A 16,497-nucleotide genomic window follows, 5' to 3' on the forward strand; every position below is an offset into this window, starting at 1 on the left:
ATGTAGTCAATCTTGAACATAAATAACATTTTTTTTTATAAATGTGCTCCCAAAACCGTAGTCAAAATCAGTCTCCGTACTAGGGGTTCAGCACTGAAAAGATATTAGAAGAATCAGTCAGAAAGATGTCCCGAAGAAGAATCATGCGTAAGTATTGTACCAGGATCCCATAATATTATCAGAGTTATAAACGTTCCCTTACTATAAACTCAATCGGCTTACATCATGAATGTTCTGCGTTGGGTCGTGTACGATCTCACCAAAGCGGTCAACGCGGACCTCAGAGGAAGGAAGCGCCACCGGATTTTCCGCGTCGAATCGGAACTGACCCTGACACACACTACTCGTAAAAACTCTCATACATGTGTTAACAAACAATGCTGTGGATAAAAGCTGCTTTAGATTACAATATAAGTATCGAACTTTGTAAAGCTTTTTCTCTGTTCTAATTGATACCACTTGTGTTGGAATCTAAAGCAAACAAAACAATTGAAGCAAGCCACGAAAACACAATATAAAACGCGCGGCATGCTTACACGCTTGCATGCTTCAATATCTACGAGCAGGGAAGCATGCGTCGCTGCGACATCTCGCGCCTCGCCAGCCATTCGACGCCCGCGCGGCGTCGCGTCCTCCTTAACAACTACGCAAGCTTCTGCGCTCCCGGTATCTTCAGCGGTAGGAGATACGGGTTCTATAGGATCTGGGGTTTCCGGGATAGCAGCAAGCGCTGGAGCGGCATCGCTCACCCGTTTATGGTTCTCCGGTAAACTGATGTTGCATTCGTTGTCGAATCGGAATTGACTCTATCCGTGTTGCAGGAAACAAAGAGGTTTTGATTGCTATATTAATAAAAAATCTCGAAAGATAAATTTAATTTAAGTTTTTCTAAGTGTTACCATATTTAAACATTTAATTATTTTACTGAAATGCCGACTATATTGACAAATCCTTTATCCTTTTTAAACGATAAAGTGAATGAATGATTGGTAAACAGACAGATACTTTGCCTACGAGAAATTTCATTGCCGAAAAAATGCAACGTAATACACCTTCAAGACTTATGAAGTCCTGGTATCGGATCTAAAAGTATACCTTATATCCGGGGCCTAAGCGGTGCATGGCACAGATCTGGTGAGTAGTTAAAGCCTCCCCAAATAGATAGATAGCTGCCATCTGACCGCAGAAGACGCGTTCTTCATCCAGTTCAGCTGTCGCGCCAATGTAGCATTTGTCGAATGGCTGTAGAAGAATTTATCAATTAGCCATACCAACGAAATGAAAAAACAAAAGAGATTTAGTTAGTTCCATCCCATAAACCATTCCTATTATGCGCGCACGCGTTTGAAATACCATTTCAGACTGAAATTTCATATTTGACCCACCTTGTACTAAAAGTGTCTATGAATATTCATTTTCGCTTTAGACAACCTAGACAAACTTGATGAATGTGCTGTACATTCGCTAAAATATGCTCACGTCTCCAAGTTTTGCATTTCAGTGCTAACAACATTCATTTTAAATAATACTTAGTTAGGATTCTACGAAAATACTTGGAACATTACATAATTCAGGATAATTTTATATAATTATTATTGTATCGTATACATTCGAATTTAGATGCCATTTTGAATTTCCAAAACATTACATACTCTTTACTTTAAATTGTTTCTATTTGAGTTCTATTTTTGAATTGTACTGGTCCTACACACAATCTAAGGAAAATGCGAACAGTTGTTCCCTTTGTTAAGTTTGGGACTTCATCCAAAGTTGAAATTATATATTCGAGCAAATAATATAATAATTTGCATGGAATTAGAGTAATAAATTGTTCGTAGCGACGCAAGGGGCGAGTACGTGACGATTCGAATGGGGTGCACGCCGCAGATAACTAAATATATTAGGAAAACTTTCTTGCGACTTATGTGCGCCTGGTTCTTGAAGAGAAATTCAGGAAAACTTCTTAAAAACAAACGAGTTCCAAAATTTATTTTGTAAGAGCCGAGTGGTTTTATGCCCGAAATTCCTGATTATAACCTCGACGTTCACAAATGACCATTATGTAAGGCAGTTTTTTCTGCGCACCACCGTGGTACCAATTCGACTTAAGGTCCTTCATGATGAGGGCGTATCAATTCCTAAAAGGCCGGCAACGGACTTGCGTGCCCATGGTGGGTGTTGACTCTTAACATCAGATAAAGCCTCTTGCCAGTTCATTAAAAAAAATGAGTCGTACGTTCCAATGATTTTTTTTTTGGCAAAGGGAACCAATATCGTGTACAGTGTAATCGCAGTAACGTAGTAAAATCAGAGAGTTAATTGAATCTCTAGACAGTTAAATAAATGTTCATATTCAATCAAGTCGCTAGCATTTTGATTTAAATAAAGCAGCATTTGTTATTGTCGTTTCGGTGTGATCGTAAAGAACTTGGGAAGAGCTTCGGAATTCTGTATTTTGCTTTATTGTAAATGGTTAAGTTAGTCTTCTTGCCTACTAACGTTTAAGAAACTCGTCAAACGTTTCGTTCACTCACTTGTCTAACGGAACTTTAGCGACTTCATCGATCTTTAATTCACTGTCTAGAGATTCAATTCAAAACTCTCTAACTACTTTACTGCGACATATATACCATACAAATTGACCTACGAAATCCAATGTTTCATTATCAATCGACTGATAAAATAGGACACTGAAGAACCTTATTATTTCCGATTGCTATTTGTAAATTTAATATTTAACTCACATCGTTGGTCGAGACGAACCAGGCCATTTCTGTGCTGGAAGCTAGCTGCCCATTCACCAAACACTTAATCTCGCTCTTCGTCCATCTATTGTAAATATACACTACCGCTATTGCATACCACCTGCAACAAATTATTATTATAAGCCAGTTAAAGTGCTACTCCCTTCTGGTTTAGCCAAGAGCAGTAATGGGTTGGTCGTATAATGCGGTCATGAAATGAACCAAGGTTGTGTGACCTTTCGAAGCGTCAATAATTGGAAATCCGATATATAGAATTGTTGAGATCTAAATAACAAAATTTAAATAAAACTATATAACTATATTTTGTAACCAAAGCAACTTTCCCCGTTCCAATAATCTGTTCTAATAGCCAAAATTTCACTTAAGTTGTTTTGTGGAAGAAAATGATTGCACGCTTAAGTTCAATAAACATTATCTTCTTATTCAGACCCATGGTTATAAAAACAGATGTAGGTAAAGCAAAACGGGAACCTACATAAAAAATCCTTCGAAAACTAGGGAAACAAGCAAACAGACAGGTAGGTTGGAGAATGTTAGTGAAGTGTGTGCGGATGTAATTAAGGACTTTTTGGGCTGCTGGCCAGGGCCTCGTGGATACAAATGTGATATAAATGAGATGTTTTTAATAAAACAAAATATCCGAAACTGTAAAACATCCCATCATAAGGTTGGTATCACTGAGATCAATCAACCCATGTGCGGTGTGCGTGTATCGAACAGAACGGGGAAATCCCTGTCGCTTGTTTTCGGTCGATGTATGTTTTCGCGTGTGCGTCTATTACTGGGGATTTCCCTGTTATAGCATCGCAAATTCATTTATCCGCCCATACGTGTCTCTCAAACCATAATATCGCTCCTTTGGCTGTTTGTACGTCAAAACTGCGTATATCAAGTTTATTCTAAATCATGCAAACGTCGAAACATTGTGAACAATTTGAGAAGAATTACAAAGTAACAAAGAGAATTTCTTCCCGTAATTTTCCTCATCTGCACACTGAATTTTTAAACATAGAAAGTGTCTTTAAGAATTCACAGTGGTTTTTTGCATTGGGAATTATTCAAGCATTTGTAAACACCATCTGTTTCCATTCAATTCCTTATTTTTATGTAAAATATTCGATTCTCAACCTTGAGAAACACTTCCTTCAGTAAATGAATTCGATTTTTCTACAAAAGTTTTAAGTTCGGCAGTCGCTGAAAATGTCTGGTCTTTAACCCAGAAAAATATCCAATTAGCTATAACGTTTTTGTTTATGTACCTATAATTGAAAGTATGATTTCATTCAAAAATTAGTAGTCCTTAGCATGGCATTTTTGCGAAGTTCTGCAATAGCTTATAACTTATACATATATGATGTGGTGAACTTAAATAAATACATATTAACAAGTGATATATATTACTTCGTCATGATATTACTTAATTTACAAAGCTCCAGTTCCATTTAAATTCGATTTGATTAAATTAATTTTTAAATGTTAATCATTTTTGAATTGATAAAACATATTAATTTACCTTGATAAAACAAGACCAATAATAAAAAATATTGTTACGTGTTCATTTAAGAGCCGGATTTTTTAAACGAAATCAATCGTGTATGTGCATTGTTTGAGAACACCTTCACCATGCCCATGCTGGTAGCTTCATTAATTCATTAATTTACTATTACATCAATTCATTAATTTCTTAATTAAATTACTAATTATTGCATTAATCCATTAAATAGTTAATCCGCTAATTCTTTAATCCATTAATTAATTAATTAATCCATTAATTAATAAGTACATTAATTGGTTAATCCATTAATTCGTTAATTCATTAATCCATTAATTAAATGATAAGTGGCGCTTGAGTTAAAAATATTCTTTGTTTCACGATCATTATTTATCTATTGTTCTTTTTTATCGCGGAGAAGTTCTGTTCTGTATAGGAATAGTATATTAGTCCTAGTCTAGTCCTACTAGACTACTACAGGACAGAGCCAGGTATTCTTCCATCCAGGTAAATAATGCAATATAATATTAATTAATTTTACCGAATAAAAAAAATCAGATATGATATTAATTATTACATTAGAAAACCACTGTAGTCTGCTATTAAAATAAATAAATAATCATAATAAATTTTTTAATCATAACAAATACGTTGTGATAAAATTCATCTATCGCCAGTCCCTGCACTAGGAGTCCCTGTGTTTTGGGTAACTAGATAACAAATAGTCAGTTCTACATGTAACGTTTAAAATAGTTTTTGTAATAAAGTAGGTTTAGACAACTAATCAATCACAAGTCTTTTAGACATTAAATATGTGTGAATCCGTATGTGCGTATTTGAGAGTGTATCTAGTTGTTATAAGCGTCCACTGTATTGTTAGTTTTTTCAGAGTCATGCCAACGTACGCCTCTGTCTGTGTAGCCATAGCAGTCTTATTGAGTGCGAGAAATGTATAATCCTTTTTTTATGTTACGTTGAATCAAATAACCGACCGGGCAGTCCATTTATCCGCGGTTGCATAAACGTTGTTTGCTCTCGAAGTACAGAGCCACGAGCGTAACAGCTCGGGTCCTTACGTCATGCTCAACTCGTTATGTCATCTCGAAAAAAGCTTCTACATTTTTAAAAACAAACAATGGCTTACCGTCTTGGCTGGAATTCGTATTTGACGCAATGTTGGAAGCCTTTCCCTCGAACCTTCATAGACGTTAGAACAAGACAATTGCCAACAAAGTGTGCAGTGTAACCCACTCCTTTACTTGTCTTGAAGCTGAAAAATTAACGCCCAATTTTTAGAAGTACTATATATGAGAAGTGCTGGAAACCTGGAAACAGATTCGCTACAAATGTTTCCTTGCTGACCACGAGCCATGAGCTACCGACTGCAGAGAGAGAGGGAGAGTGTTGAGAGATATACCAGTTGTTTTATTTACTGTATAGAATATAGTAAATATGCTGTTGTATTTATATAATAGTGTATAAATAACCAATAATAGAAGGCAGTGTCATCTGCCGGGCTGGCACTACCTACTATATTTGCTTTATTGTTTACGGTTGTAAAAGTGATGACCTTTGAATTATATTGTATGCAATTAATTTTAATTTAAAAAAATCAGTAGTGTTTCAAACATTTTGTCTCAAATTTCTGTGTCTGTTTCATGATCATTTGTAAATCTGATGGGCAAATAGGTGATCAGCCTCCTGTGATTTCATCATCATCTCACGCCGGTTACCTCACGATATTTTCCTTGTCCGTTCGAGCGAATGTTAAATGCGTATAGAAAGAAAACTCAGAGAGCTACTCTCCGCTGAAGCCACTACCATCACATCTCTTAATTTAATTTTAATTACAGACATGGGTGTCAATATATTTGACTTAATTAAGTCAGTCTACGAAGCTACACTTGAACACACACATAGTTAGAACAAACAAAAACAAATATTATTTAAAAATATTTACCAATACAAGTATGGCTTCTCTCGTTCGATATTGACAGAGTTGATGGGGTCCAGGCGAAACCACGTTGTAAATGTGAATCCATTTTCGTATGGCCACCGAGCCAGTGGGGGCAGCACTACCGCCTGAAAATTAAAATCTAATTAAAATCTTAACAGATTATTTTAACTGTCATGCGTTATAGAGATTGATATTAGTTTCGCCCGATAAAGAATCCGTAGTTCAAACAAGAGTTATCGGAACGAACCCAGGTTGCAATTTCCGCGTACTAGACTATCTAAAGATAGTAATTCTTTATTGTGAAATACTTTTCTTTGATACAATCCCAGAGGCTCATTTATCTCTGCCTTTTAATAAATTCAAGAAATGTATTAAAGAAAACCTGTGTAAAAGGCTTACTATAAAGTTAACGATTATCTAGTTGATAAAAGGGCCCACTAAACATGCTAGTTTTACTAAATTTGCGATATTTGTTTTACACAAAGTGTTTTTGCCATTTTGTATGATGATTAACTATTTAAAAAAGTACCGAGATTTTCTTTCGGCCTACTTCTTTTTCTTTCTTCTTTGTTTCTTTGATGTTTTTTAATGATTCAAATTTAAAGACGTGATAAGTGAAAATATCTTATATTCCATAATAAACATATTTTTATTTTATAATTTTCGTCTGGTCAGCATCAAAGATTTGTGTATCTGAATCGTGATCATATGATCTTCTTTTTCTAATAGGCAAGTAGATTCTTCTGTGCTTGCACGCTCTCGACATTAATTTGTATCTAAGGATTATACACGATGTTTTCCTTCACAGTACGACACACAAAATAGATAGTCTATTGGTGCGCGCTGTCAGAGATCAAACCTACGACCTGAAGTTGGGGCCAACACTGCTTCAGTTAACATTTAGTTTCTCCCCATAACCTAAGTTGTGTTTCCAGTTCGCCATAATTAGTAATTACCTTAAAAATTAAACATTATATAAATACTTTGGGTTTCCGTCTAAATCCAGATAGAGATTCATTTTGGTGAACGTTACTCTTTATCTATTAAAATATAATTTTGACACCTTATACAAAAACACCATAGACAATACGGAAGAAACTCCCGGCGTATTAAGTGTTATGAGTTAACAGGCACAGGGTGTGAGGAACTTTATAGAGGACCATGGAGAAGAGAGTCAAGGAAACTAGCTAATTCTTTCAGAACTTCCGAGAATATTTATTAGAAAATAAATAACAAGAAATACAAGAAACTAGAGAAGGTTTCTTACATTTTTGAAAAGAAATCAGAATGAAAGTATACATAATTATAACAAAGCTTTGACATCAGCAACTATTGTGGACAAGTTACCCACGTCTCACCTCCCTTGGATAAGCATCAATGCTGACGCGGCCGCAGAGCAGGCGGAAAATAATAAACGGCTCAAATATTTTGATTTTGTTCCCTTTGCAGAAGAGACTCTTGGGCCAATATCACTTCTTCAATATCACAAGAACACTAAAGATTTAAATTAGCGCCTGGTAGATAGTACCGGTGACTGTACAGTATCGCAGCGAAATGCTAGCATTAAAGGTACGCCACCAATTTCTTACGAAATCAATTATTAACTTAGGTTAATTATATTGTAAATACTGTATATTTGCGTGTTGGAAATAAATAACTGTTTATTGAATAAATATTTAAAATGGCATTAAAAATAAATCGTAATATCAATGTTATATTGAACACGAAACTAGAAATACAAAACTTACTAGAGGAGTAAGAATTTCAAACAGTATTATTCTGAACACGTTCTTGTTTGATTTAACCTAACATGTATGTACATACATGCCCTGTACAGGGCTAAATGTATTTGGAATTTTAAGACGAATCTTTGGGGGAACGTATGTAGATTTCATTGATACGAAACATCGATAGGGTTCGTGTAAGGAATTGTTTAGACTTACGTAATACGTGTCTGAACATTTCTTTAATGCACTTGAAATGAAGAATTTATTTTCGATTTTTCGCATGTTTTATTTCAATCTATTAACGTAAAACCAAGTTTTAAGTTGGTATAATCCTAGCGCTGGTGCTTGCCTCCCTTATGAGTTTCATGGCATGCTCTTGCGTTGTCGAAAAATACTAAAAACCGAAAAAATATAAATTTTTAATGAGAAAAATCGTCTAAATTTCCGCGAGTGTTTAGACCATAAGTTTGACACCAATTGTAAATAACTTAACTGTGACATTATGTTATTTTTCTTAGTATATTATGACATTGAAAAATTTATATGTGTATGTAATATGATTATGCATGCATGTATATGGCTTATAGTGCGGATATTTGTAGTTGATCGATCTAATTGTATCGCTATCTTGGCAAATAAACGATTATTATCATTATTAAAGAGTGAAATTATTATTAATATGCAAACATTTTAGTTAAATTAAAATTTAACACTTACATTAGTTCGAACTTTGTCACGGAGAAATAAATAAAAAGTCGCACAAGCTTGTACCAGGGACAAATAGATATTTAGGAGTTAAAAAGTTTTACTTTGTAGTTTCAAGCGCATTGTACAAGCTGCAAGCTGCAAGTTAGTTTTAGTTTTGAGCGGACATGGACAAAGCGATGTAATTAGCGTTTAGAATATGTTTGTTACCGGCAACAAATACAGTTAAAAATATCTCCGTTTCATTCGTGAAAAATGCGTATAATTAAACCCTCGTAGGGTGTCAATTAAAAAGGGAGGAATAATAAAATTATTAAGCGTTCATTATGAAAGGGTACGCTAATATTTTATAATATTCATTTTTTTTTTAATTATGGAAATAGGGCATAGATTTTTCTTTGTTTGATTATGAATGCTAACGATTATGTGACTAACACACGCCTACAGTTTATGTTTAAATTTTCAGAATAGAAAAATGAGAGATAATTTTTATACTCTCCCTTTAAAATCTATCAGTTGAAAAATGCAAGAAGAGTGGCGAAGGCGTTGCAGGCCTTTTGAAGCTTGTACGCTCTGTCATTAAGGTCCCTACATCCAATTGTTGTTACTACTTCTGAACTGATTCTGAAGATTTTCTTTTTAAATTTATGATTGAACTATAGCTCTCTCTCTCTTCGGTCGGAAGCTAATGTCTGGGCGTCGTGATCAGCAAGGAAACTTCTGGAGCAGACAATCGGTTTCCACAGGTTTCTGTCCAGCGCCTATAAGAAATACGTGTACCCTTTCACAGTTTCGTCAAGTTCTTCATCGCGTCTGCACAATGTATGGCCTAAATCAATCCACAGACACGAAAGAAAGTCCATCTTTCTACTCCATACAGGAAGATAAGAATATTAAGAGCTAGTACCAATCTGATTTTGGTTTTGATACCTACTTTCATCAAGATGTTGCTTAAACGCATCTTAAGTCATTCCGATTCACCTTTTTATCATGGGGACGGTGCTGACGTCGTTACAGATTTGGGACCCCAGATATATAAAGCTGTAAACGAATGGAAATGTTGCAAATGACACACGGGCTTTCTGGCTCGATCTATTATCATCATCTAAGTTGCTACTTTCTAGCTAGGGTCTTTGGAACAGTTCTTCAATATCTTCAATGGATGTTACCAGATGAACTGTATTGTTGTGGAAGCTATAGCTACAGAACCATAAAGGTTTGGTGTATGAACAGTATGAATACAGCGAAGTACACATTTTGTCTATAAAACAGAGAAGAGGCAAAAATAATACAATACAATAACAAAAACTTGTTTTGTATTGTATTATTGTTTACTTACTGATTAGATTATATTTGAGTGTTTGGTATTTGCTTGTCAGAGAAAAACTCCTTTCGAGTTGATTTAAAACAGAAAAACCAAATTAGTGTTTCTTTTAAATCAGTAGTAGTCGTTCCAGCTCATGGCATTTCACTTCCAAAAAAGACAGAGGGTACAGCTGTAAAGCCTCCTTACATGCCATCTTTCCACCAAAGGATTTTTCCCCTAAGGGCTTTCAAAGGAAAGAAAATCAGATTAAGCAAATAGATCTTAACACTCAATTAGAATCTAATTCCAATGATATATCTAAACCCAGCAACTTCCTTTATTATCTGTTAAAATACGCGTGTCCTCGGCGTATTCAAAAATAAAATTCCCCAAATGATGATCACCATTATTCCACCCAATTAAACAACATACAATATTTTGACGCGGAAATTTTCGAAAAACTTCCGCGCAGCTGGATTAATAACTTGCTCGATTTCAAATGATTTGAACATCAAAAAGACCATGTTTAATTACATTTAAAATTATGATATTCATTTTATCTTTTAAATTTTTAGGCTTTATATTAAACGTAAGCATGGATCATAGCTTAGCATTTATGTCTACGTACAGCTTGCCAGCCAGTGGACTGTGATGTGTGTATAAATTTATATGTATTAAATGTCAGGAGTATCTGTATAGTATATGTAGTGTATGAAAGCTGCACTAGATAACTTATAGAACAGGGTGAGACGTAAGAATCTAACAACCCTATACGTAAGCCTTACAGATGTACACTAACACATAAATACTGTGTGTGTGTGTACTTCACACGTACGAAGTGAAACTTCTTTATGACGTTTTTTTTCGAAAAATTATCTACTATGTGTAACTTTAAGGAAATTGGTTAAATAAAGTTAAATTAGATAAAGTTTAACAAAAGGCTTTCATTATCATAGACATGAATTGTTATCGTTATTATATATTTTTGTTATTAATGACTTTGAATCTCTTCGTATCAACCGTGCTAGGGCCAAGAACAAGATGGCGCGTAACCGAAAAATGTGACGGTAATTTTTATTCCAACGATAAAGAAGTTTCACTTCAATAAATATATATGTCTGCAACAAGCGACCAAAGGTAACAGCAGAGTCCTAGTAGGATTAAAGGTTCAAGATGGTTGGATTATCTCAGAGCTATCGGGCAGGCTTGTAGTGCCCTATGATAAATTTAAAACCTATTTAAATTTTTAATTTCAGTGAGCGGACGGACGTGGCGAAACTTGTTGTATATAGTTAATTCTGTTGAGTCGTGCGCCGGCTCAGGTAGCGCGCAAGCGAGATCGCATGTTATTGCCTATATATTCGCACGCGACTACCTGAGCCGGCCCGCGGCGACCGGCAGACCGCTTTCGCACTCCGTATGTGATAGTTGATATAATTTTTGGTAATTTTATTATTTGCGTTGAGGACTTATCACTCCGCTTAATTTTATTTCTTTTACTGTGCCATTCTTCTACAAATTATTTTACTCCTTCTTGTTTATACTTCTGTGACGTGTTCAATAAACTTTCTATTTTTGTGCACTCGGATTTTCTTATTACATACAATTTGCATCGTTTAACACACACTATAGGCTCACCACGATAGTTAAGTGCTTGAAGTATTCTTCGCAGCTTTGAGACTTTTGGTAAAATTTGGTTAATAACATCGTTTTGGCCAAGATTTTGTACATAACGTAATCCTCAAAACCCTCTCCAAAAGGCAAACCTTTAGGCATTCGACAACGCCTTAACAGAAAATGGTAAGAGCGTGTAGGTCTTTCTTATACGTGACAAGCTCACCCGTGGGACTTCGTATCGCCTCAGAGTCAATGAATGTCGTGTTACAGATAGGGAATGCAATCTCGATCTCGCGGGAGCTCGATCTCGCGAGATACCGTGTAATTTTTCGGGATATATGACGAGATCCCGTTCGAGATTGACGGGATTGGGCTGCAATGGTCAGCGGTTCTACACACATCCGCTCGGGACGCTTCACGCGACATTGCACATTACATAGGGTACATTGCAACGGACATTAAATGCCGGTTAGCAGATAGCACTCTTGAGACACTTTAGAAGATACTCTTTTTTTGGAAGTTACTTTCAAAATCACCAATTTTTATCTCCTTGAGCTATACCTACTTTTGTTTTGATTATGTTCATGTAATTAAAATTGTTAGTTGTAAATAAAAGCCTTTATCCTTTAATATTATAACCTCACTATCACAAACATGCAGTTTTCATCGTATTCAGTCACGTGAATTATTTATTAAACTATACGAGATCCCGAAAATTTCGGGATCCCGCCGGATTGATATTTCTAATCCCGCGGGATCTCGAATTCACGATCTCGAGTCGGGATTGCATTCCCTAGTTACAGATTAGCTGAACGTATTTAAGATTAGATGAAAAAATAGTAAGTTCACTACTTTTTAAAGAAATTAACTAAAAAAGCCAATGTATATTTGACCAACAAATATGTCAATACTATTTCATTACTGACATTATTATTTTTTTACGTCTACATACGTCCGAATATTGTGGATATGTATGTGTTATTTAATTAGTGAGGAGAGTTAAACGCATCGACTGGATTAACATTAATTGGTTAGTTTTTCAAGTGAAACTTCTTAATCGTTGGAAAAAAACTTCGGTTACGCGTCACATTGTTCCGTTTTTCTTGGTTTCACGGTTGATTCGAAGAGATTTGAGGCCATTAATAACAAAAATATATAATAACGATAACAATGATAGTATTAATTCTATTACAATTAATTAAATTCTGTAATAATCCTAATAGTAATAAGGTAAAATGAAATAATTGTATTATTTGTATTCACGTCTATGATACTAAAAGTATTTTTGTTAATCTTTATCTAATTTAACTGTATTTAACTAATTTCTGTAAAGTTGCATATAGTAGATCATTTTTCGAAAAATAAGGTCATAAAGAAGTTTCATTTCTTACGTGTTTACACTAGTCACACATTTCGTCAATTTAGTTTATTCTGCTGTTCGGACTGCTACAGAACATACAACAATTCAAAAACTAAGAAAGCCGGTCCAGCTCCATATCAAACTTTTGCTCACCTGAGATACCACAAGTATCAAATGTGAGTTGTGTGTTGTAACTTACATACATTACATTCCTGAGAAATGTATGAAGGGGTCGCAAAATACCTGAAGCTGCCTCATTTACGGAGAAACTGTACAACTCTATCTTTCTGTCAAAATTTATAATCTAATTAACTGTTTAAGCGATAGAATGCGTTATGCATCTGAAGAAACGCGATGTCATAACGACATCTTGGAATTGTATATCATTTAGGGTTTGATGATTTTTATGAAGTTTTTTTTTTTGTAGAAGCTTAAAGTGTCCCTGTCTTTTATTATTAAATACTTTAAAAGTGTAATTTGTGGTGTATCATTTCGTGAATTGTGAGGTTGTATTGTTCACTTTCTTTTCCGTCACTTCTTGATTACGTGATTCATAGAGATAGACGTGCAATCTATTTTAAAAGCAAATAAATTTATTTTTCACTAATACGTAAGCAGTTTAACTGCAATTTATCATCCCCCCCCCCCTCCTCTTGTAAAGTAAGCAAAGCTCTCAAGAATAATAGTACATAAACATCTTATTTTTTTGTAGGAATCCTCGTAAATGCATTTAGTCTTCAAGCACACACAATGTGTGAGTATTATGTGTAAAAAAGTTAATGATTACGTAAACTGTTGACGTAATCACCAAATAAGAAAATAAACCCTCCACTATAGTGCTTACGTAATTCTTGAACGGCCCCTAAAATTACCGCTATCGAATGCTGTGAGCCTGGTATTCATCATTATTCATATAGAAAAAAAACATTTAAATATAATCTTAAATTCACTCGCCGAGTATTAAAAAAAAACTTTTATCGTTGGCGGGTAATAAGATAACCAAAATTTACATCCGACGAGATCAGAAAATAAGTGGATAAATAGACTGATTTCCCCAATAAACAGTTTTGGATCGCGCTCACTCAAAGTGGTTTTTGATGAGTTCTTAAACAAAATAAATCTTTATCGGCTTTAGATATTGTAAAATTGTTTCGAATTCTTGGTTTAGGCTCCTTCAATAACGATTAGCAAAAGTTATTTATTGACGAGACCAATTTCTGGTCAAATCAAGGAGTTGTTTAATTATAGAAGGGCAGGCTTTAAGGCCCTATCCCAGCACGAATTGCTGTGTCAGTATCTCGGGGTGGACTGCGGTACGCAATGGAGAGCTGGAGCACTGAGGCGCGCCGGCCAGTGCTAACAATTAGTTATTTAAAACATTAAATTAATGTAATTTTATCAATTTTTTTTTTGATTTGCGATAAAATATATCGTGTAAATTTTCTAAATCATGTTCTATATACATTCTCGTCATAAAATGAATTCAAAGTGTAAAAAATTGGCTATGTTTGGATTTTATTTTATATGGAGCAAAACCAAATTGTTGATTGATTTTATTTATTTTATAATGGAAAAAAACAATTTACTTTTTTGGAGTTTGGTGACCGTATAGGTCCTTAAGAATAAGTACGCGCTTACGTTGAAGTTGAATAGTCTAAGTCTTTCGGAAATTCAGTACCAATTCTTAAAAGCCCGGCAGCGCGCTTGCGAGCCTTTTGACAATGTCCTTGGGCATGTCACTTAACATCAAGTGAGCTTACTGCTCGTCTGCCTTCTGTAATACAATAAAGTGAACAGCTGTTTCCACGTAGTGCTGGTCTTCGGCAAAAAGTACGCTCAGTCTTGGAACCTACCCAGTAAAATCTAAACAACTATTAAAAATATAGTTATAATAAATATAAACTATATTTTTTGCATTATTGCATTTCTTCAAAATCCCCTCTTTTATTGTTTTTTTATTTATTTAGCGTTGCCTGGAAGAGCTCGCTTAAGGATAAGGACTGCCCGATTTCTAAGTTCATTGTTATTAATTAGTTACCATTTAAATTAAAGTAAATAAATAAAAAAAACGACACAAAACTCTTTCATTCAACTAAGTGTTGTCAGACATGAGTTATGATGTATTCGTAAAAGGAAAACTAGTCGAATGAATTCCAGCTGCGTAAAAAAGCAATCTGTTTCCGGCCGGAACTTGAGAAATCCCTAAGTTTCATATTTCAAGATTTGTATTACATATAAAGAGCCCGAAAGTTCTACAATAATTAAAGATTTTTTTTTCTCATACGAAGGCCGGTGAAACAGTTAAACATATGTAGCGACACCTATAATATACAGCTACAACTGCGGCATCTAAGTATTTTCTGCCAAAGATATGTACAACTTTTGACCAATAAAGGATTGATATCACCTTCACAGAAGAAGGTTAGTCACTTATATCGTTATTTGATCACTCTAAAGGTGAGCCGTACTTAAGACAGACCTAGTATAAGAAGTGTAAGTACTTAAAAATTGTTGGTACAGAGACTAGTTCTACGAGTAATTATTTGTTCATCTGTGTCACAAATATAGGAATTACGTAGTTATTAGTAAGTTTTATCGAAATACAGGCTAGTCAAACCTCACTCCAGTGAGCTTCCGTCATGCCTTTCAGGCTATTGATCACGTCACTACGGTTCAAGCCGAGGTCCGAGTCCCGCAAGAAAAGCCTTTGGTAGTCGTGGGTAAAGCTCTGTAGTTAGCTGTTATAGCATAACACAGCCGCATAGCAGATTTTGAAATTCAAACTTTACACTCACTTGCTACACATAAATTGTATCCTAGAAAGGTCGCATTACCTCCAAAACAAATATCTATTTATACATTACATAAAATCACAGAAAACACGTGTCCCCAATAAAAGCAAAGGACGAATATATCAAAGGGATTTGAATGCGAAATCTTCGACGGGACCAAACGTCCCCTTTCGTTTATCGATTGGGACGGTTTGGACAGACGGTCGCCGCCTTGATTTATCGGACTAAAAATCTTGCTAACGCAAAATTATTTTGAAAATGATCTCATTTCAAAGCAGTTAAAAGCTTGTTCTTTCTGAGCAGCTAGATCTAAGCTCCTAAACTACTTAATCGATTTTAAATTAAATTGGCACACTTTGATAAGTCTGGTCCAACTTAAGAGATAGGATAGCTTAGATCTTTAATTATAGTCGCAATTTTATTTTATTGCAAATTATTTGTCTATAATTAATTGACAGTCACAATTATCTGCTAACTCCAAAAGATTCTAACAGATGTCGATACTTTTCGACTGGATTGAGTATGTAATTAATAGATGGCACTGCTATGGTAAACCGACAAACGTGTCATATAAGCTACAATTCAATATAATGATTACCACGAGTTATTGAGGCTAAAGTATAAATTAAATTTATTTTGTAGTAAACGAAATTCAATTATTTCTACATTTTTAATTTTTGGTGTTAGCACAGCCAACCACGTGTTACTTAGACCGAAGTGCAAATCAAATTATAATACAGTGAAATTATTCTTTCGTGTCACGATATTAAGGCTAA

At 34.8% G+C, this 16,497-nt stretch overlaps 1 protein-coding gene across 12 annotated transcripts in view; it reads right to left on the reverse strand.

The window, feature by feature from the left end:
- LOC123717656 (neurobeachin) overlaps nucleotides 1–16,497 on the reverse strand; it is a 468,381-nt gene that overhangs the window by 202,385 nt on the left and 249,499 nt on the right. For 7 of the 12 annotated variants that reach the window (XM_045673757.1, XM_045673752.1, XM_045673751.1 and 4 more), the window contains exons 6-11: nucleotides 6,218–6,339; nucleotides 5,402–5,527; nucleotides 2,745–2,865; nucleotides 1,096–1,242; nucleotides 537–806; nucleotides 223–330 (exon numbers count right to left, since the gene is read on the reverse strand). In XM_045673757.1, the coding sequence (XP_045529713.1) occupies nucleotides 223–330; nucleotides 537–806; nucleotides 1,096–1,242; nucleotides 2,745–2,865; nucleotides 5,402–5,527; nucleotides 6,218–6,339 (894 nt within the window). The remainder of the gene's footprint in view (nucleotides 1–222; nucleotides 331–536; nucleotides 807–1,095; nucleotides 1,243–2,744; nucleotides 2,866–5,401; nucleotides 5,528–6,217; nucleotides 6,340–16,497) is intronic. The other 5 variants (XM_045673762.1, XM_045673760.1, XM_045673756.1 and 2 more) reach the window with 3 other exon arrangements.

This window comes from Pieris brassicae, chromosome 13, assembly GCF_905147105.1.
Source record: "Pieris brassicae chromosome 13, ilPieBrab1.1, whole genome shotgun sequence".
NCBI lineage: Eukaryota > Metazoa > Arthropoda > Insecta > Lepidoptera > Pieridae > Pieris > Pieris brassicae.